At 52.2% G+C, this 22,964-nt stretch overlaps 1 protein-coding gene across 43 annotated transcripts in view; it reads right to left on the bottom strand.

Moving 5' to 3' along the window:
• Positions 1-11,824, bottom strand: part of LRRFIP1 (LRR binding FLII interacting protein 1) — a 113,953-nt gene extending 102,129 nt beyond the window's left edge. For 7 of the 43 annotated variants that reach the window (XR_004984981.2, XR_004984980.2, XR_004984983.2 and 4 more), the window contains exon 1: positions 11,660-11,806. Coding sequence is in view for 4 of the 43 variants with exons in the window: in XM_036421630.2 (XP_036277523.1) it covers positions 11,660-11,755 (96 nt within the window). In the remaining 39 variants the exon portion in view is untranslated. Of the gene's footprint in view, positions 1-11,659 lie in introns of all 43 variants that reach the window. The other 36 variants (XR_004985007.2, XR_004985006.2, XR_004985011.2 and 33 more) reach the window with 12 other exon arrangements.
• Between the last annotated feature and the right edge of the window lie 11,140 nt (positions 11,825-22,964).

Below are 22,964 nucleotides of genomic sequence, written 5' to 3'. Positions count from 1 at the left end.
CTGGACATCTGCACCCCCAGGGGATTGAGACAGGACACAGGGCATTCATGTGGTTGTAGCCACTTCCTGTCTCATCCTGCAGCCTGGGGACAGGGGGCCGGGGAAGGGATGGTGGCCTCGGTGGACATGGAAGGTTTTCAGGCTCTGCCACCAGGAACAGAAAGAAGGGAGAGAGGCCACGCTTACAGCACAGGCGTCCTGGCTATTTTAAGAAGTTCAGCTGTGAATGGCAAAAGCAACATGCAACGTGCCTGGCAGGAGATACGGGGACACTGTTAATCCCGTGAATGTGCTGCCACTGGTCTTTTAGTTCCTCCAACACCCCGGCCCCCCGATCTGGGTGGTGGGCCTCCCTTGGGGGAGGGGATCTGGGTATTAATGGGCCACCAGTCCCCCCCATACTGACCAGTGAGGCTGAGAGGGGCCCCCCTCCCCCCTCCTCCAGCAGCACACTGGGCTTCCAGGGAGGAGGTGAAGCTGGGAGGAAGCTCGGTCACACCCTCACACTCACTGAGTGATGGGGGCTCCCTGTGCTTCGGGGATTTTTAAACGAACAGAAGCACCACTTCCTGACCCCCTCCCAGGCTACTGCCCTCTCTGGCCCAGCGGGCACCGATGGAAATGCCACCTCAGGGTTACCGGAAGGCGGTAGGGCCTGGTGGAAGCACCTAGCTTAGTGGCCAGGCAGCCTGACAATACTGTCTCTTCCCTGGCCTCCTGCCCGCTCCCTGCTGTGAAGGCGTAGGGATCAGGCAGAGCCCATGAGCAATGTGGGGACGTGACCCTGCTGGCTTGGAAGGCAACCCGGTGGCTGCTGACCCAGGGTGGAGGTGGCCCTCAGCAGCTTTCCAGCAGCAGCCACAGGGATGCCACTCTGGCCTGCTGTCCCTGGAGTGCACCTGCGCCAGGGGCCTCGGCCTTTTTGGGGAGAGAAAGATGTGTGTCTCCACACTCTCCCGACCCAGCCGAGGTAGGCTGTACCGACCCGCTGGCCTCCGGCATGCACGGGATCACTGGGAAATGGGTGTCTCCAACAGGCAGAAAGGAGCCACTGGCCCCACAGGATGTCACTCAAAGACCCCCTCTCACCCACCTGCACCTTCGTCCATAAGAGGAGGCAAGAAGTTACTGCTGTGCCTGCAATTCACCCCTCTGTGCCCTCTCCTCACCCCACCCACCATCAACTTGGCACAGCAATAGTGCAATCCCACTGGCAGCTGATGCCCAGCTTCCTGAGAGGGCACAACTTCCCTAAACCCTACCTGAGCTTTCTGGGCACTCAGCCCTCCCACTCTCTTCCAGGAGGTTTACTCTCCCCTGCAGGGGAGAGTCCAGGAGGGAGAATGTGGCTTCGTCAGCCCCACTTTCTGGCCTCCTGGAGGACAGCCGTGCACCCGACAGGCGCTTCATGTGAAGGATGCAGCTGGGTAGCTGAGGCCAGCGGCACAAACACACACAGTGATGGACATGCAGAGCAGTGTCCTCCATGGACATCTGCCTTGGGTGTTTGTCACTGTCTGGAGACCGTTTCAGTTGTCACTCCTGGGAGAAGAAGCCGGATGCTGTTAAATACCCTAAAGAGGACAGGACAGCCCCACATTGGAGAGTTATCCGGCCCGAATGTCCAGCATGCGAGGCTGGGAAATGGGCAGAGAAGAGGAGGAGGAAAGCCCGGGAAAAGAAGTGCAGAGTTGGGAGACTTGGCGGCCACCACTCACTACAGCCCTGTGGCCGCTTCACTCTGGCATGGGCTCCAGGCCTGGGTTAAAGCCAGGCAGCCTGTGTGGTCACTCTGAGAGGGCAGGCGGGCCCATCGATACCCCCAGGAGTCAACCGCAGGCCCGCACTCAGGCCTGGCTATGACAACAGCTTGAATAACATGGTGGCATTTTGCTGTTGAGTCTTAAATTCACGACCAAGAAGCAAAAGTTGCATTGAAGACAGAGGGCCCTTCTTCTCGGTGACAGGGAAGGAGCCGGTCCGCAGGTCTGCCACGCAACGCCCACACGTGACCCACACATGGCACTCAGTGCTTCGACTCTGAGCTCGTTTACCCAGTGCCCAGGGCGGTCTGTACCCCTCCCCACAGGCACAGACCTCCTGGTAATTTCCTCGCCTCGTTCCTTCAGACCTCTCTCTTTTTCTTGTTTTTATAATTCCCCCCAATTCCATCAGCCAGCTCTCTTTTCTCTCCTCTCAGTCCTCTTCTGATGACTGAGTGCCACCTCTGTCCTCAGGGCACATCCTACCCTTCAAGCAGCACTGCCTCTCCTGTTAGAGAGAACAGTGGGAGCCTGGCTATGACCCCACCCCCTTCAAATATTTGGGGGGGAATTATAAAAACAAGAAAAAGAGAGAGGTCTGAAGGAACGATGTGAGGAAAAGGCGGGTGGAGTTCTCTGCACTAACCCGTACGTTTCCCATGCTGGTCAGTTCCCTCGGCCACCCGGGTCATCAGGTCACTCCCCTTCCACGCCAGGTGGTGAGTGACACGCACCCCCATGGGATTCCATAACAATCCGTGTTAAAGGCTGTGCCTCTATGACAACATAGTCAACCAAGAATTGATCACTGCTCTGAAGCTGTGCTACCTCACTGCGGGCCACTGCCATAGGCGGCTCTTCACATGTAAATGAATTAAAATCAAGTGAAATTTAAAATGCATTTTCCCAGGTGCACTAGTCACCTTTCAGGTGCTCGACAGCACTCGGGCCAGTGGCTGCTCTGACACCCAGCCCAGGGACAGCATTCTGTCCCCATAGGAGGTCCTGTTGGCCTGCATGGCTGCAACAGCTCTCGGTGTATCTGGGGTGACTTAACGCAGTGTCTTAGGGTGTCCAGGGAGAAGTCACACCAGCTGCTCAGTCAGCATGGATAGCCCACCTCTGAGTGTCAACCTGAAACTTCCACATGCCTAAGGGATGCCATAGAGAAGGTGAACAAGAATAAGGACGCAAGAATAAGGGTAGAAAAATGGACAGTTAGGTGACGGAGGTGAATGTATAATGAACGTTAATCTCCTGGCTTCTTTCGGTGCAACCATTCATTCACTGCCCAGGCCAAGAAGTGGTGGAAACACTGCAAGATAATCCGCCCTGGAAGCTCGGGCCAGTTCTGGCTCCAACATACTTGCTGACCCGAGAGTTTCCCACTGCCAACCCCCTATCACATTCTGCCTACCTAAACTCTCCAGGCATTTCAGATCTGTGCTGTGGAAAGTATAGCTCAGTTCTTAGAGAATTTTCCAAACAAACAAATGTATTATCCTTGATGCCCGCAGCCATGAAAATCTTATTTTTGTAACTCCCTGTGTTTGCTCACCTAATGTGACATTGCATTTCACTCTCAGTAGAAGACTTATCAAAATGACTTGTCTCCTTGTTTGTCCCGTTTGGATATCAGATATGATGAACTGTGCTTCCCTGGTATACGGCTCAGATTAACTTTCAACTTTCTTCTCAATGCCTACCACCTACCTCCTTAGTAAAAAACAAAACTCTATCTTTAGGCACAAAAATAGAGAAGTTTGGCTCCTTAGCATTGAGCACTGACACTGTGGTGAAGGGCACTGGCCTTGAAGACAGGGGACCCAGGCTGTGTGCCCATGCCCCCAGCAACTACTGAATGCCTGGTGCCAGTGCTGCAGACATCCCACTGCACCTCTGATGTGGCCTGGTCACAATCTTGTGCGTCTCCCTTCTGGCCTTCACCGGAATTGTTTCCAGAGGTTTTTAGTGCCTCACTCTCTCTCGTGTCAGCCAGGGACCCCCACACACTTGGGGAGGCACCAAGATGACAGACAGAGACCAGAGCAGGCAAAGGGTGAAGAGAAGCAGACATCCTGCAGAAGAAAAGTTCAGGCAAAAAAGAGAATATTCTCAGGATGAGGCACCATAGTAGTGAACCAAGAAAGAATATAAAAATGCTATAAAAAAAGGAACAAATAATAACAACAATAACAATAACAACAACAAAAATACAACTAAAAACAATTAGAAATTAAATACAGCCTGGCCGGGATAGCTCAGTGATTGAGAGTCAACCTGTGAGAGTCACGGTTCAATTCCTGGTCAGGGCACATGCCCAGGTTTTTGGCTTGATCCCCAGTAAGGGGCGTGCAGGACACAGCCAATTGATGATTCTCTCTCGTCATTAATGTTTCTATCTCTCGTCCTCTTCCTTCCTCTCTGAAATCAATACAAATATATTTTAAAAAGAGAAATTAAATATAGAACAGAGGAATTTAGTAGAAGGAGTGGCAGATAAAGTTGAGCACCTCAACTTTCCAGGCAGGAATATCATGGAATTGATAGATCTGATCCATTTAAAAATACAGAAACACGTATTGTGAGGAGTTCTGTTGAAACGTTTGTGAAACATTAGATGTGATAGATACGTAGATAGAAGAGCAATTGGGAAAAAATAGAAATAACCCTGAGAAGGCAGGAGGTTGTGTAAGGAAGGACATCATCATTACCACCAGCATGTACGACGTGCCAGCCATCGTCCTGAGGTCTTTTCATGAGACATCTCACCTGCTCTCATAAGCACCTGGAAGAAGTACACTCTTAAATCTCCCCATTTCACGCAGGGGGATGAGGGGCTGGGCGAGGCAGAGGCACAGAGTGCTCCAATTCGTGAAGCAAGTGGCAGAGCCAGGAATTGAGTCCCCATACTCTACCAGTGTTCTGGCTGTGACTACTTATTAATTTAAACTCACAGTGTAACTATGCTGTGAAGATGAGGAGAAAGGAAAGTGGGGAGAGGGCCTGGGCTGCACCCATGAATACTAAGTCCTTACTCCGAAAACCAGGAAGCCAGCAGGCAGTACTTGAAATTCAAAACTCCATACATACTGCATACTCATATCTTATATAATAAAAGGCTTCTATGCAAATCAACTGAACGACAAAATGACTGGTCGCTATGATGTGCACTGACCATCAGGGGCACATGCTCAATGCAGGAGCTTCCCTGTGGTGGTCAGTGCGTTCCCACAGGGGGAGCATTGCTCAGCCAGAAGCCAGGCTCACGGCTGGTGAGCACAGAGGTGGTGGTGGGAGCCGCTCCCACATCGGCAGCAGCCCTAATGATGTCCATCAGTCAGACATTCCCCAAGGGCTCCCAGACTGTGAGAGGGCACAGGCCGGGCTGAGGGACACCCCCACCCCAAGTGCATGAATTTCGTGCACTGGGCCTCTAGTCATTTATAAACCAGACAGTCTTACAAGGCCATTATGAGCATGGCGTTTAGGACATGGCATTTACCACGTGGTGTGAGAAGCCACTGGAGATCTTTAATCAGAGAAGTGACATGATGTGACATATTTTAAAAGGATGGCCTGAGAATGTGGGACAAGGGTAAAAACATTTCTTATTTTAATTAAATAAAAATGTTTTTATTTGAAAAGATGAGAGAATTGAAAGAAAATGAGAATATGGGACTCTCCCATGAACTGCTATGCCTGGTGGCTCCGAGGTCAGCTGGGGACAGCAGTGCCAGAGATGGGAGGCCAGTCGGACTGACTGCAGGACACCGCCTAGAATAGGCCGTGGACGGAGCCAAAAAGCTGATGCAGAAGGGGCCTGGTGGAAGAACTGGAGCCTCTTAGTTGCGAGATGACCTTAGGCAAGTCACTTAGCACCTCTGAGCCCGCTGCTCTCAGTCAGACAGAGATGCTCTAACCTCCAGCGATGGGACTTAATGTAATTGTGGAGAGGAGCTTCTGGGGTACCTGGCAGCTTGGCCTCAAAAGCAGCCTCAGTTCCCATCTCCCTGCTTTCCATCCCATCCCCTGACCAGGCTCACGGGGTACAGACTAAGCTATAATCCAGGTCCCCTGATTTCCATGCTGCTATGGAACCTCTTCATGCCATCCGCACACAAATCACAGCCCTAATCACAGAGCCAGTGAGTCACCGCAGGTTCACTAGAAAAGAGACAGGGGACAGCTGGCTCTCAGACAGAAATAGCCAAGGGTGGGCCCAAGCCAGTGGCAACCAGCAGGACTGCCCACAGCTGAGTTTCTGAGTCTGTCTCTGATGAGACCATCTTGTCAGGACTCACAGAAACAGCCCAAGGTCAAGGGCGCAGGGTTTGCAATTCCCCAACAGCCCTGATAGTGATAAAAGACCACTGGAATCTTGTCCTGTCACATTCCTATCACCCGTGGGTGATGTGCCGAGATGCTTTTGTCTGTCTCCGGAAGATGAGCGAGGTGGGCGGGTTGGGAGGGGCGGGGGGGAGTGTCCCCCGAGTGCCTGCTGGGATGTGGGGCAGGTCAGTCCCCATGAGCAGTGTCTAACCCAGCTCTTCCCACTCCCTCCTGGTCACAAACTGCTGGCCACATCGCATGACATGGTCCAGTCAGTATCCAGCTGGTGTTTATATGCTGGCCAGCCTCAGAAAAAGCAAATTCATCCGGAAAAAGGCATGAGGGTGACAGCTCAAATGAGGTGAAATGGGCTGTAGCAACCAGACTGCCGTCAGGTAAATGTGGGCCCTGTCACCCGCCCAAGGGCAGGGACTGCACCAGGAGAACTGGAGTGCATCCTGCCGCTGGGCTCAGTCAGGCCCCCGGAGAAGGCCCTCTGTGGGAGCCCTGGAAGGTGGTTTGGCCCCACACTGGGCCAGCTTTTGGGGTGCTCTGGAAGGAGCATGCGTCCCACCCCCAGATTGTCCTTGGAGGAGAAAAGGAGACAGGGTCCCTCTAATAGGCTGACCTCTGAGGGCTATTTGGGAAGGACACGGGGGACTTAGGGCTAGAGTGACCTGTGTTTATGGGACTCCCCAGAATGAAGCATGGGAGGTTGTCTTAAGTTGAGGTCCCCAGAAGCAGAGCCTGAGGGAGGGACTTGGAAGAGGGGTGCCAGCAGAGGGCTTGAAGAGAGCAGAAAGGTCAGGGGAGGAAGGGTCTTTAGCTGGCTTTCTCCCTCACCCCATCCCACTATCTCACGGGGGCTCTGGAGCCTGAATGCACCCCAGAGCTGTCTTCACCTGGAGGGACTGCCCCAGTTGGTAGCTGCAGCTGCCCCTGGCTGAGGTGGCGTGTCTCTCCCCCACAGAGTGACTGCTAAGGGCCATGGGAGCATCTCTAGTGAAGGGGGAGTCTGTGACCCATGACAGCCAGCGCTCACAGGCCAGGGAGTCAACATCTGCCTTCAGGGGGATCTGGGCAGCCACCACCTGCACCCCTGCAGGGAACATATGCTCTGAGGACAGTTGCAGTGGGACCAGCCACGGAGGAGAGCGCTGCATTGTGGGTGCGGAAGGAAAAGGGACTACGGCCTGCGGTCACAGTGGGATGCGAACAACGCGACAGTTGTCATCATTACTTGTCATGTGCGTGTGGGGAAAGGCTCCCCCTTCACTAGAGATGCTCCCATGGCCCTTAGCAGTCACTCTGTGGGGGAGAGACACGCCACCTCAGCCAGGGGCAGCTGCAGCTACCAACTGGGGCAGTCCCTCCAGGTGAAGACAGCTCTGGGGTGCATTCAGGCTCCAGAGCCCCCGTGAGATAGTGGGATGGGGTAAGGGAGAAAGCCAGCTAAAGACCCCTCCTCCCCTGGCCTTTCTGCTCTCTTCAAGCCCTCTGCTGGCACCCCTCTTCCAAGTCCCTCCCTCAGGCTCTGCTTCTGGGGACCTCAACTTAAGACAACCTCCCATGCTTCATTCTGGGGAGTCCCATAAACACAGGTCAATCTAGCCCTAAGTCCCCCGTGTCCTTCCCAAATAGCCCTCAGAGGTCAGCCTATTAGAGGGACCCTGTCTCCTTTTCTCCTCCAAGGACAATCTGGGGGTGGGACGCATGCTCCTTCCAGAGCACCCCAAAAGCTGGCCCAGTGTGGGGCCAAACCACCTTCCAGGGCTCCCACAGAGGGCCTTCTCTGGGGGCCTGACTGAGCCCAGCGGCAGGATGCACTCCAGTTCTCCTGGCGCAGTCCCTGCCCTCGGGCACGTGACAGGGCCCACATTTACCTGACGGCAGTCTGGTTGCTACAGCCCATTTCATCTCATTTGAGCTGTCACCCTCATGCCTTTTTCCGGATGAATTTGCTTTTTCTGAGGCTGGCCAGCATATAAACACCAGCTGGATACCGACTGGACCATGTCATGCGATGTGGCCAGCAGTTTGTGACCAGGAGGGAGTGGGAAGAGCTGGGTTAGACACTGCTCATGGGGGACTGACCTGCCCCACATCTCCATTTGCAGGAATACCGGTGTCCTGAGGGCCGTATCATTTCACTCAGAGGCAGAGTGCTGAAGGCGAGATTTGGGAAGCTACCAGAAGTCATTAACAGGATGCTAATCGCGCCAGGAGAGACATGCACCTGCTCCGCAAACACCTCGGCCAGCTGTGAGAAACGGTACCCGAGCCTCCGTGGAGACGACCTCAGATTGCTTCCTGGACGTTCATCCTGACAACGTCAAGCCCAAATGCCACCTCAGACAGACAGTGAGAAGCAAGCTACTCCTGCAAACACATCTACAGGGTTGACGGTTGTACCTCCATTCCCTACAAACATTAAGCCACAACGTAACTGTAGAAATAGAAAGTTGGTCCCCTCTGCCTAACTGGGCTCCAGTGGGACTGGGCCCTGCTCCCCTAACTGGTGACCATCTCTGTCTGGAATTCTCCACTTAGGGTCTGGTGCACATTCCTGATGCCAGACCCACATCCACCCCCTCTCCCTGCCAGTTTCTCCAGTGCTCCCCAGTTTTTGTTCAGGCCCCACATCTCCCCAAATGCTCCGGGGTGGTCAACTCCCCCAGTCCCAGGATGGGCCCCCCATCCCCTCACCACAAGGATTGGTGCGGGCTACTGAGCCAACTGTCCTGGTCACAGAGCCTCGTGAGGAGCAGCCCAGGAAATATGACAGGAACGCGTACTCTTAGCTCTCAGGAGAGACGGGGTGTGGGCTCATGTGGGGCAGCCTGGGAACATAGCAGCCAGTCTGCCAGATACAAGTCACCCCAAGGACCGGGCCACCCACAGAGGATGGCCCCGCAGAGGCAGCTGTGAACAGAGGTTGTGTGAACAGAGACGCTGGTGTTGTCAGTGAGGCTTGTGGAGAATCCACACTCGAACCAATGTAGATGCCAGTCTAGGTTAGGGCTTCTGTCCCTTCAAGTAACTCAAAAGCCCTAGTCAGTGTGGCTCAGTGGGTAGAGTGTTGGCCTGTGGACTGAAGGGTCCTGGTTTGATCTGGGTCAAGGGCACAGTACTTGGGTTGCAAGCTCCATCCCAGGGCCCAGTCAGGGTGTATCTCTCTCACATCCATGTTTCTGTCTCTCCATCTCTCCCCCTCCCTTCCACTCTCTCTAAAAATCAATGGAAAAATATCATTGGGTGAGGACAAAAACAACAAAATCACTCAAAATGCCACTTTCTCTGGGATTGCCACCTCTGATCGCCATTCCTAGGCCTATCAGCAAGTGCAACCCTCATTTCCAATCCTCCAGAGCACGATACCCAAGCCCTTTTATATCAAATCTCTTTCTGCCTTCAATTCCTGCCTCTATGGTCAGACCCTTTCTGACCCAGTCCCTTCAGGGTGGCTCTTCTGGTCCAGCCCTGCCTCCCAGTCTCCCTGGGACCAGTGTGGGGAGCCCGGCAGGCATCCTCTCAATCACTGAGCAAATAACCGGACTTAAGACCCTACTGTTAATTTTTATAAGAACTCTATTTGAATAGTGATGCTAATGTTCACAGTTGGGAAATATAATTCAATTTGTAGAAGAAGATAAAATAGTGCATCTGCTCCCTCCAGCTAGCACTTGTAACACCCTTATCCATGGTTGGTTTGACGGTGAGGATGTGTGTGGGGGTGGCTCTCAATTTACCTGGTTACTTGCTTTACTTTTTTTTTTAATCCTACACCAAGGCGGGGGGTCATTTTCCCCATTTAAAAGTGAGGATATAGAGGCTGAGGGTGGGGTGGCTCTCTGCCTGAGGCGGCACAGTCCATGGGGAGCTGAGTATAGTTTCAAAGCCCACGTCTGATCCCACATCTGAATGCCATCTCCAACTGCGTCTCCCTGGCTAGGGGGCCAAAACACCTAAGAACAGGACCTCAGGATGTCAACCCGGGGAGTAGCAACACAAAGCTGTCCCTTTCAGTCTGTGTTTATAAAAACCAGCAGATAGGAGGTGGGCTTCAGGAATGCTCATTCTTGTTTCTTTGTCCCAAAACTACTGACGGAAAGATGAGGCCATGATCATCTGTCGCCATTGACCTCTCAGAGAAATGTGTTTGATCTGTTGGTCAAATACATACATAAATACCTGTCTTTGATGGGGAGATTATATTCAAGCTACTGCACTTAGCAAACAACTATATTTAGCCAAGTGTACTGTAAGTGCCTTGTACTTTTTTTTAATTTAAATTAATGAATGTACCAGGCACCGAGGAGCATCTATGAAGAGCCTGGCTCTGTGTTGAGCTCTGGGTATTCAAAAGTAAGACCCTGCCTGCCTGGGTGTCCCCTTCCACAGGGGGACAGACGGGGGAACAAATAACGCCGAGTCCACGTGACTGCCACAGCAGGTGTAGGGGCGACAGCTGAGGTACAGAGGGAGGCAGGGAGACTCTGCCTCACAGAGAACCAAATCTACGCTGGGCTTTCAAGGATGAATAGGAGTTTGCCTGGAAAGCACTTTTCTTTCTCATACAGAGAAAAACAAAAGTCTATATTCAATCAGTAGTCAACCAATACTGATGGACAGCCATGTGTCCATAAAAGCCATACACTAAAAACACCTAAGAACTGCTCATTGAATAGAGAGGCAATAAACAGCTGGCCGAGGTAACCCGACACCACAGACACCCAGCCTCATCCCTGGAAGTTTTTCCATGTGAGGACAATGCTCTGTGGGACTCTCCACTGCCCCAGCACGTGGGCACGCGCGCGAACACACACACACACACACACACACACACACACACACATACACACAGCTCAAAAGGTACAAAAGGGTGTACCCTGAAACAATCACGCCTCCTTGTCCACCCCAGGCCCAAGGAATGGCTCCCCCTCCCCAGGGAGCTGCTCCCAGTCCGCTGGGCTTCCTCCCAGCTGTCACGGGCTGTCCAACCTTCCGAGGCGCCCTCGCTGGAGGAGAGGCGGGCACAGACCTGCACACAGCGAACCTGCGCTGGGAGGCGCATCGCCCATCCCACTAGGATGAACTCTTGCCCAGGAAACTTTGGTGAAAACCTGTGTGCCTGGACCCGGTCTCACAAGAGTCACACTGACCCTCAAGTCCCTGCCCAAGCCGCACCATGTGTGACAATCCGCCACGAACGGTCACCGGCAGGGGCCAAGCCATTCCGCCAGGGCCATGTGGCCTCCGAGGACGCCCGCGAGCCTATAGCACCCCTCTGGTGCAGTACAACAAAGCGGGGCGCCTGTCCCCCCACCCTCCTCCGCCTGAGCCACCTTGCACCAGGGGCGGCGCCCCAGCTCCACGCGCCCGAAGGGACCGGGGGTGGGTGGGATGGGGGAGCGGTCAGTGTCGCCGGCCTGTCCCCTGGGCGGCCGGAGGACAGGCGGCCCGCCCGCCGAGACCCCCGCTGAGGCCCGGGGACATTCGGACAGACGGACGGCCGCCTGACAGCTGCGCGCGCCCCCGCCCTGCATAACGGGCCCGGCTCCTACCTCGCGCGCGATCTGGTTCAGCGCCTCGTCCTCCGCCGTCAGCCGCTCCCGGTTGGGGAGCCGCTTGCGGCCCGTGCCCTGGGTGCCCATGTCCATCGGCAGCGCCGCCGCCGCTGCCGCCGCTGCTGCGGGACCGTTACTCCCGCCGCCCGTGCCCCCGGCTCCGGGCCGCCCCGCTCCGCCCCGCCCCCACTGGCGTCATGGCGTCAGCGGCGCGGGGACGCGGGGACGCGGGGACGCGGGGACGGATGGCCCCCAGGACCGGGAGCCGCAGGGGTCTGGGGCGCGGCGGGCGGGACGGGGACGGAAGCTTGAAGGCGGCAGGAGGTTTGAGATGGTTGGGGGTCGGGGACGCGGAACGCGGGGTGAATCAGCTGGGGACTCCGGGGATGGGGACTCCGGGGATGGGGCGCGGGGACGGTGGTGGCGGTGGGAGGTGGGGAGGGGAGAATAGAGGGGCTGGCGTCCGGTGCTTCTAGATGCCTGGGGCGCGGGACCCGGGCCGGGGCACTGCAGGGTGCAGCCCCCGCTGGAACCACCCGCCCCAGGGCCGTGGGTGTCTGGGAGCGCGGATCTCCACAGGGCGCGGAGGGCTGGCGGGGATTGGGTGGCACAGAGGTTTGCGCGGAGGGGCAGGCGCGGGGACCAGGTTCAGACTGGCGCTCTGTGAGCCCTGGCCCAGCACAGACGGGGTGAGAGTGGGGTCCAGCCCAGGGGCGGTCAGCTCCATCTCCTGCTCCCAGGCCCTGTGACCTGGCCAGGCCTCCCTCCTCACCCCTGCGCCCCCAGCTTCTGGGAAGAGGCTGACACCGCAGTTGTTCTCAATAAATAGTTTTGAGAAAGGCATGAATTTGCCTGAGCTTTTCCTTCCATACGCTACAGGTAGATTTAAAAGTAAACAGGAGCCCTGACCGGTTTGGCTCAGTGGGTAGAGTGTCGGCCTGTGGACTAAAGGGTTCCAGGTTTGATTCTGGTCAAGGGCATGTACCTTGGTTTTGGGCACATCCCCAGTAGGGGGTGTGCAGGAGGCAGCTGACCAATGTCATCTCATCGATATTTCTAACTCTCTCTCCCTCTCCCTTCCTCTCAATAAAATATATTTACGAATAAATAAAAAAAAGTAAACAGGAGAATCAGGTAAGGTTTACAAAGCCATTGCCTTCCTGCCCATCGGGGTACAGGAAGAACATACTAGAAAGTCCCTGAATAGGTATTTTAAACTAAAAATAAGAATGTTATGTATTGAATTGTAGCATTTCATACACAACCGCCGTTTAAGGAGCCACCTGCCAGTCACAAGGTACCTCTGTGGGCGGCATTGGCATTCTCTCCCATTAGATCCTTTTCAGATTATGTTGTCTCTGGATGAATCATGTTAAATGGGTTCAAGGATTACATAACCTAGTCTTAGCTAAAACTCAAAGAGTGGACAAATGGCTTGAAAGGATTGAAAAGATCCTCAAAGAGATACTCCCCCAAATCGCAGACAAGAAAATGAGACAGTTTCCTTACTCCTGGGAGGAGCTCTGCACTGACCTCACTATGAGGTATTAGCTCTGAGAACAATTAGCAATCATAAGAAGTGAAACATGAGTTCCCATTGCCTGTCACTAACAATCTCATTTTAAGTGGATATCGTGATGGATGATGATGATAATGACATACTTTATACATAACTAAGAATATAAATATTTGGGGGCTACTTAAAAATACTTAGTGATACATTTCAAGGTAAAAAAAATAAATAAGTAAGTATGGCCCTAGCCAGTTTAAGTCAGTGGTCAGAGTGTCGGCCTTCAGACTGAAGGATCCCAGGTTTGATTCTGGCCAAGGGCACATGCCTGGGTTGTGAACTAGATCCCCAGGAGGGGGCATGCAGGAGGCAGCCAATCAATGATTCTCTCTCATCGTTGATGTTTCTATCTCTCTCTCCCCCTCTCCCTTCCTCTCCGAAATCAATAAAAAGAAAAAGTATTAAAACAAAAAAGTCTGGGTTCTAGACCAGTGGGTTTTCCATTTGTGTGGATAGTGACTGTCTTTGAGAATCTGATGAAAACTGGATTCCTCTTCCAGAAAAACAAAAACAAATAAAAACAAAAACATATGAACAGGACATTTGAGTAGTTTTAAAGGGTGATAGTTAGAAGTCTATCCACAGGCCCGCTGCCTCCCGGCCTATAAGTCCCCCTGAAAGCCTTCCTAGCTATCAAAGCCAGGATAACCTTCCCACACACTTTGTCACCTGCACTCTCCAGACTGCAGGGTGCTCCACCGTGCTATCGCGGCAGTTCTGGAGAGGAGAGCCCCAGCAGGTGTGAAACGTGTCGCTGGTCATTTGTGGCTAGGGGCAGGTAAAAGCTGAGGCCTGTGAAATTACTTGCTCTAAGTGTTGTTACCATAATAATTTCACCCTTACCGAGTGTTGCCCCATGACAAGAATTTTGCATAAACAGGTGCCTTGGCAGGAGGACGTTGCTCTCAGGATAATTACATGCCATAGGTGTCTCTGCGGAGAAAGGCTGAGGGTGTCTGGTCTCCTGTACACAGTGCCAGCTCCTGAGCCAACCCCTCTGAGCAGCTCTGAGCGGCTCTCTCAGAATAGCGTTCCTGAGGTTCAGGACCAAGATAATCTCTTCATCTCTCAGAGAGTCTTGTTCAGGGTTATGCACCTGTGGGTACTTAGAAAGGTGCTATGTGAATTAGGACGTGAAGTCCAATTCTCTTTTTACTTATGGAAGACAAATACTGCAAGGACTTATAGACTAACAATGGGATTGATTTTTTTCCTAGCATGGGTATTATTAACTATTAATTAAATTTTGTTTTTCAAAACAGGTGCCAGAGGACTTTAGATTCTAGCAATGGGGATGCAACTTATGTCACAGTAACCTTCCTACCAATAGCAATCATAAACTTCAAACAATATAGAAAAAGTAACTATTTGCAGGCACGCACTGTCAAGTAACCAAAAGCAGATATGGACCAGAGTGGGTACAATCTTTGAATTAAGACAGCTACTTCCCCAGAGGACATTTTTATTTTCAGGGTGCACTGGGATTAGAACTCAAGACGTTTTGGACTGAGGGGTTAGATGTTAGGATCTGGGGCTGTAAGTACAGCTGGATATTTAGTGAGGAAACCCCAGAAAACTGGGGTACCTAGAGAGTTGAGCCTCTGCATACTAACTTATGCAGAATCCGTGGCTGAATCCTGAACTGTGCCTATGTGGGGTGAGACCCCAAGCCACTCAGAAGAAAGCAGCTGGAAGCCTGGGAGTGTTGGGTGGCGGTTTCAGCAGCTGCCCCATGTGGGGAGATAAAATTAGAAATTAAAGTCCTACCAAGGGCTCGGTAAGCACCTCAAGTCCTTTATTGAAACCTCAGAAAGAATACACCTTAGAATAGCAATTTTCAACCATTTTCATATCATGGCACACATAAACTAATTACTAAAATTATGTGTCACACCAAAAATAATTTTTGTCAATCTGACATAAATATAGGTAGAATTTGGATTCATTCAGATCAGACAGCTATTGCTGTATCGGCTATTGTCATTTATTTATTTGACAACCTAAGGGAATAGAAGTCAGTACCCCTGACCAGTTGAAAATCACTGCCTTAGAGTAAGGCAACGTTTGAGGGCAAAGGGCTAGGACAGAAAAATCAAAACACACTCAGTGTAACAAAGCCTAGAACCAGTCTCAAGAAGATGAAGGTGATATGTAGGATCAAGGTAACTTAATTCCTTGTTAGAACCAAATTCAAAAGTCTTCAAAAGAAGATAATAAAAGCCACAATCTCTGAAATATATTGCCCACTATGACCAGTATACAATGAAGAATTACTATACATAAGAAGAATCAGAAAAATGAAACTTGAGTCAATAGGAGAAATAATGGATTGGAAAAGATTCACAGATAACCCAGATATTGAAATTGGCAGAGACGTTGTATAAAATAACTTTTAGAAAGATGGAGATAATGAATGAAGAGAATTTCAGAGCCCTGGCCAAGTACACCAAAAAGTTGGGGTTTCAATTCCCGGTCAGGGCACATGCCTAGGTTTCCGATTTCAGGTTCTATTCCTGATTGGGGCGCGCACAGAAGGCAACCAATCTATGTGTCTCCAATGTCTCTCTCTGATGGTGGCTCGCTCTCTCTCTCTCTCTCTCTCTCTCTCTCTCTCTCTCTCTCTCTCTGTTATCAACAGGCATATCCTCTAGTGAGGATAAAAAAAAAAACCCACACCAAACCATAGAATTTTGGTGTGCATGTCTACCTGCGTGTAAGAGTCCATGCACACTTAACATTTGTGCATCTGATTATGTGTGGATTTTACTTTAATAAAAAAGAAGGTGTTTGTTTGTTTTTCTTAATTCTCACCCAAGGTTATCTCCCCATTGATTTTTAGACAGAAGGTATGGGGAGAGACAGAGAACAAAAAACATTGCCCCAATCAGGGATAGAGCCTGCAACCCAGGTACATGCCCTAGACTGGAATCAGACATCAGACCCACAACTCTTCAGTCCACAGGATGATGCTCTATTAACTGAGCCAAACCAGCTAGGGCAAAAAAAAAAAAAAAGTATTTTTCAGTCTGCAGGCCACCTCTCTACCCACTGAGCCAAACCGGTTAGGGCTAAAAAAAGTATTTTTAATAACAACAATGGAAAAACAACCAAACCAAACCAACAAAACCAAAGTGGGTAACAAAAGAGCATTTACGATTCAGGTACCATATTAAACTCATAGTTTTTGTTTTTGTTTTTTTGTTTTTAATAAATCTTTATTGCTCAGATTATTATAATTGTTTCTCCTCCCCCCCCCCCCATAGCTCCCTACCACCCAGTTCCCACCCCACCCTCTGCCCTTACCTCCACTCCCCCAACCCCGAAGCTCATAGTTTTAATGTAATGGCTTCTGGAAGGACCACAACTTAAGGGGCCGCCTCACACATCGCTTCTGTCACTTCCTCCAGGATGCGGAGGCCAGGAGGGGATGTTGGAGGTCAGCATATCTGCCACCTGTCTGCTGGGAGAGTTAGGAGGCTGGAGGAGTTGCATCCATGCCCCTGCCACTTGCTGTGGGGCCTCAGATCCCCGTGGCATGCTGTTTTCCTGCAGAACGACCACAGGGAACCCGAGCACCTGAAGATAAGGAGGCGGTCAGCTCACTGTGCCAGCTGTGAGGGGAGTCACGAAGCTCACGTCTTGTTTACCCCCCTGTCAGCGAATCCCCCCAAAATTATATTTTCTCCTTTAACCCCTCTCCGTGTCCTCTCCAAGGACTCCAGTCCTGTCACGCTGAGAGGGGGCTCTGGATCCTTGCTCAGCACCTTGGCTGTTGGCCAAAGCCTCTGGCTGTCTCTAGGGGACAGACCATTTCCCATGGTCCCTTCTTCCTGTCAGCGCTCCTCTGCTCTTGGTCATAGGATGCCTATAACCCAGAGTCGGAGCCCGGGGATTCTGGGCTGTGTTTAGATTTGTCTGTTTCCATTGGGTACCGCACAGGTGATGTTGGTCTCGGGCAGGTTCCTGTGCAGCCAGGCAGTTTGCAAACATTGTGCATCTGGTGAGGTGTGGGAGCAGAAACTCATGATGCTGCTCTACCTATAGGCACTAGTGAGGGTCACTGGATTGATGAGCCAACATCACCCTTATCAGGTATTCTGCCCAGCCTGCAAAGCAGAAATTGGCCACAGGCGGTGCTGGTCGTTTTCCTTCTTATAGGGAAAGGATTGCCACGTTTTTGACAGCGGTGTTTGAGAGCATTCTGTGTCCTTGGTTTGGCAGTGTTTAAGGAGAGGAAACATTTCACCAAGTTTTGGTTATGCCGAGTACTGCTGTGAAGACGTTCTCATGAGAAAAATCTGGAAATTCTTTCTCTACGTTAAGATAGAACCAAACAATTGAGAGCATCCCGGAGGGGCCTCCGCTCTGCCTGGTTTTGCTCAGGGGTCTGGGCCAAGATGCAGCGCTGGGTGCCAGTCTCTGATCTATTTTAGGAACATAATAGAAAAATGGCTTGCTATTTACTCGTGTGCTTCCTGTGCTCCACACCCCCACACAAAGAACGGTTTGTAAAAATTCGCTACAAGCAGTTTATAAAACTCAGCTTTGTCTCCAGCAGAACAAAGATTACACGGTTTTCTCCCCATGAAACATTTTTTTCTTACAGTAAAATGTAATCACAGTACCGGCAGGAGCGTTGAAACGACCACATGAAACCCCAGCCTCTGGCAGCGCCTGGCAACGGGCGTGGGGGGCGCTGTGAGAGCAGGACCTGCTGCCTGCAGTGCGTGGCCAGGGGACCAGGACCAGCAGGACGCAGCTCCTACCTCCGGTGGGTCCTGGGGCAGCAAATGGAGCAAAGAGTCTGGTACATAAACAGCCAGAATCTCTCCGGGACGGTCAGGAGGGAACGCTTGGCTTATGGATAGACATGGCTTTTTCCCTGGGGAAGAAACAGCAGCAGAGGAGGCTGTGCAGTCGGCCTTGCTTCACTTGGCCTCCGGGGCCAGGATTTTCCTGCCTTCAGGGTGAACGTATTGAACGAGGAAGCCAAAATCTGCCCCTTTGTCGCGAGGACTAGCCTGAGCTGATTATTGTGTGAAACAGCAAACAGAGAAGCTCAGGAAACAGTAGAAGCTGCCCTTCTGTAGAGCATTGTGCACGAATGCAGGGTATCTTCAAGTGTCAAGGTGTCTGCCTCTCAGGATCAGGGAGAGGAAACGGCTCCAGCAGGGAATCTTATCCACGGAGGAGGCGCATGAGCTGCAAACAGCCCTGCCCGCTCCCGTGCCTTTCCTGTGACCTCCCCATAACTGAGCTCTTTCTGTCTTTTGTCCTGAGCTGAAGATGGAATTTAAGTGTATGGCTCAGGCTTACCTGAGGAGTGACCGATGGCCCTTTGGCGTCTCCCATGAGGTATACACATGAATAAACTTTGGTTTGTTTTCTGTTATTACTCTGCCTTTTATTACGGGGGCCTCAGCCCAGAACTCAGAAAGGTCAGGGAAAATTATATTTTCTCCCTTAACCCATCTCTGTGTCCTCTCCAAGGACTCCAGTCCTGTCACGCTGAGAGGGGGCTCTGGACCCTTGCTCAGCACCTTAGCTGTTGGCCAAAATCTCTAGCTGCCTCTCAGGGACAGAGAGGAGAAAACCCTCCACAGAAGGAGGAGGGCCTCTGGCCTTGGGGAGGATAGTGGGCGTGCGACGGAAGGGCCAGGGCTGAGGGATGGGCCAGGGCTGATCCCAGAAGGAGGGAGGGCTGTGGGGAGCAAGTCCAGATAAGGGGACAAAGGCGTGCTGGTGCCCGACGGAGCGGAGAACAAAGAAGAGACGAGGCCTGGCTGCACACCCCGGGTATGTCTGTGTGTGTTGTGTTTGTGCGTGTGTGTGTGTTTGTGTGTGCTGTATGGGCACACATGTGTAGGGAACATCATTAACTTTCTGCTTTCCAGTCTTGGGCAAGAACTTGCTTTTGCTTTTCTGGGTGGTTGATGAGTGGATTGTGGGGGCAACCATCAGAATGCAGTAGACTCAAATGAAATCAGTCCCTAAGGAAGTGTGTCCATCCATTCCCTCATTCACATGCAGCTGGGAGAGGCTGGGACAGATTCTCCCTCAGGGCCTCACTAAGAGCCAACCCTGCCCATACCCGGATCTTGAGCTGTGAGATAATCTCCCGCTTGTGAGCAGCCCAGACTTTGGTACTTGGTAACAGTGGCCCTGGCACCTTGATATGCATAGTGGTTCCACTGCTCATAGGATGGGGCTTCCCCTCCGTCTGCATCATTCTTTAGTCCCTCTGAATGTGTCAGTGGCATCTTGGTTGAGTCTCCCTTGCATTGCCCGCACACTCGTCCTAGGTGAGAACATGGCCTCTGCTGCTCGTCACGCTACCCAAGGCTGCCCAGGAATGGAAGGTGGGCCCTCTAGGTGGGTGCTGGTGCTGAGTGGATCTGTCCCAGAGTCTCTTTCCTGGGGAGGTCAGTCAGGAAACTCAGGGAAGTTGAGGAACCACGTAAAAAGGAAAAGAAAGGGAATCCCATAGCCTGGAGCCCAGGTGATCTTAGGTACAACAAAGTCAGGCCTCAGATGTTGATTGGTACGGAGCTGAATCTCCCTCTCTCCCGCCCGCCCCCCCCCCCCCCCCCCCCCCAGCCACCTCTGATTTCTCACAAGGGTTCCTGGTGCCGGCCTGCTGGACATGCGGACATGCGGGTATTTTTACTGTCAGCATTGAGTGCCGCTAAAAGCTTCGATGATCTAAAGAACTGAGCCATTTCCTCGGGGTTCCAGGGGCTGCTGAGTGTGGGACCACAGCTGGGTCGAGGCCGCACTGTCCTTGAGACACACATTCCCATGTGTCTCCGGAATTGGTGCTGTCCACATGCCCAGCAGGGGTGTCCATTCTCGCCAAAGGGAGGGTATTTCCAGCCTTTGCCAAATCACAATGGTCAGCTCACAGGGACAATCCCCAGATAGGTAAAGAAACAGGAAAACATGACCTGTGGTCAACAAACAAACAACAAAACCATCTGTGGACTCAGACCAGCACACTAACCCGCTGTTAGAATTAGCAGATGAGGAGTGTAAAACACTGTGACAGAAATGGTGACAATTCCATTGGGAAAGGTGCATACAACAGGCAAAGAAAGTGGTGAATTTCAGGAGAGATTTAGACATTCTAAAAAAGAACCAAATAGAAATCTCAGAACAGAAAGATATGCTATAACAGGCTTGAGAAACAAGGAAAGGAGATGGAATGAAATACTAAAAGCACTCCATTGAATCAAAAGGAGAAGGAAAGGGGGACGAAAGGAATGAAGACCGTGGGAGCAGATAGAAAGTGCACAGAAGATGGTAGACTTGAGCAGAACCACACCAGCGACTACATTGAAGGCAAATGGACCAGGCACCCTGACCAGAAGTCAGACAGGACGGAAGAGCTGACACTCAGCTCTGTGTACTGTTTACCAGGGATGCCCATGAAGCAGGGATGCAATTACCCCACCGAGACCAGAAATGAGGCATAGCCGGGCTGCGACAGCCCGGGTGGTGCATGTGGAGAGCTAGGTTTAATCAAACATGCTAATGAAATGCTCACTTAACACTGCATTAAACTGAGTCAGCAGATGTGTCAACGTCAGGGTGTTTAGTCTCTGGTCTGGGGACATGTAAAGTGTCTTCATTTATCAAGTCATCCTGTATCTCTGCCCACGCTGCCCACTGTTGCCTGCCTCTTGGCCCCTGGGCACCCATGCTGGTGGTCTGGTTGGGAGGGTGCATCCAGTGCAGAGGTGTCCAGGCCCTGGAAGTGGGATTTGGCTCCTTGGGCAGGGAATTCTGGTCTCAGGATATGAATGACTCACCCACAAGGAGGGGCAGGGCTGAAGAAGGCCAGCAGAAGGCCTGCAGGTGTGGCCCGCAGGGTGGCGTGGCTGTGAGAAAGATGCTCTAAGGCAGTGGTTCTCAACCTTTCCAATGCCGTGACCGTTTAATACAGTTCCTCACATTGTGGTGACCCCCAACCATAAAATTATTTTCGTTACTACTTCGTAATTGTAATTTTGCTACTGCTAAATGAATCGGAATGTAAAGATCAGTCTTAGGCTTTATAGCAGCAGTTCTCAACCTGTGGGTCTTGACCCACAGGTTGAGAACCACTAGCAGGGTCACCTAAGACCATCAGAAAACACAGATATCTACAATACATTACGATTAATAATAGTAGCAAAATTACAGTTATGAAGTAGCAACCAAAATAATGTTATGGTTGGGGGTCACCGTGACATGAGGAACTGTATTAAAGGGTCGCGGCATTAGAAAGGTTGAGAACCACTGCTCTAAGGCAAGGACTCATGCGGTGCCTGGCACAGAGTAGGCACTCACTGAACAGTAGGTACTCTGTTTTTGTTGAGTCTAGTGTTCATGGAATTGGCCCGGGCCTCTCCACCCTCATCCCTCTGGCCACCCACCCCTGACTCCTCGCTGGGTGACCTTGTCCCCTGCGTCCTGCAGTGCCGCACGCCAGGCCTCACACCACTCACTCTGCTTCTGGGGCTCAGAGAGCCTTTCCTTCTCTTGGCCTCTGGGCAGGTTTCTACTCCTTCCATTTATGTGTCAGCATCTCCTCCTGACCCTTCCCCTTCTACCTGGGCAGGTGAGCATGTGTGAGCCGGGGTGGCCTCTGTGAGGGCTTGTCCTGTCACCGCTGGCGTTGGACTTTGCTCTGCCCTGCTCTGCCCAGCCTGGTCAGCAGCCAAGCACCACACCCATTGTTGAGTGGAGGAATTTCACTGGGAGTTCAGATAACCCTGCTGGAATTTTCCATCGAGATAAGTAAGCTTGAAGGTTTCGGGCAAGGCAGGCCAGCCATTCCTGCTTATCTGCAAAGTCTCAGCAGATAAGAGCATTCTGGAAGATCTGCAGCTCAGATAACAATCACACTCTGAGTTCCATCCTTAACCAGAGCTCTGCATGGACGCCCCAAGGAGATGAGGAGACGGGAGCCCCTCTTCCCACATACCCACAGAGCGGGGCCACCGGGCACGCCCCCTGGAAAGGAGACGCGTTAGTTCACACTCTGAGGCAATGGGGCCTCTTCACAGGAGCAAGGGGGCCCTGGGTCTGGGCTCCGAGGGGCCGCAGCCCTGAGAGCTGCTCTGAGAAGCTCAGAGATGTTTATGCAACAGGGGAGGGGCTCTGGCTGAGGGGCCAGAGGCAGCTGGGTGGAAAGTTGTACAAAACTGGTGTGGGATGGCCAGAAAGGGGCCAGGTGCATGGCTGCCTCGGTGCAGGCGATCCCATCTCTGTCACGTTTGGGCAGAGTCTGAAGACTCCGTGGGTGGGGGTGTTGCCACGATTCTCCAGACACCGGGAGAGTGCTCAGACCAATCCCCAGGGGCCCTCTTGGCTCCAAAATCCCATAATTTTGCATTTCTCTCAAAGGGGAATAAGCTGAGTGCACACTGCCTGTATAGCGGCCTGATTAGGTAGTGCAGTGGGAGCTCCCCCTGTTAACGCTGATAAAGTGCCAGAGAGCAAGTCTAAGGTCCGGATAGCCAAGTACCGGGAGCTAACCATACCGTGCAAGGACATCGCTTATGCGTCATTTTTGCTTAGTTCCCATGACAGGCTCTGGTGCGCAGTGCCACGTTGGGCGGGATGATGGTCAGGACGCCTGTGTCTGTCCCTCTCCCTCTCCGTTGTCATGTCTGCAAGGGAAGGGATCTTCTGATTGAAAGGTCTCAGGTTCTCCCTCTGGTGCTGAGGTTCGATCCCGGTGGCCGCAGG

The sequence above is a fragment of the Pipistrellus kuhlii genome, unplaced genomic scaffold (genome assembly GCF_014108245.1).
Source record: "Pipistrellus kuhlii isolate mPipKuh1 unplaced genomic scaffold, mPipKuh1.p scaffold_m20_p_7, whole genome shotgun sequence".
Lineage (NCBI taxonomy): Eukaryota > Metazoa > Chordata > Mammalia > Chiroptera > Vespertilionidae > Pipistrellus > Pipistrellus kuhlii.
The sequence above is the reverse complement of the archived record's forward strand: the minus strand, read 5'-3'. Positions and strand labels throughout refer to the sequence as shown.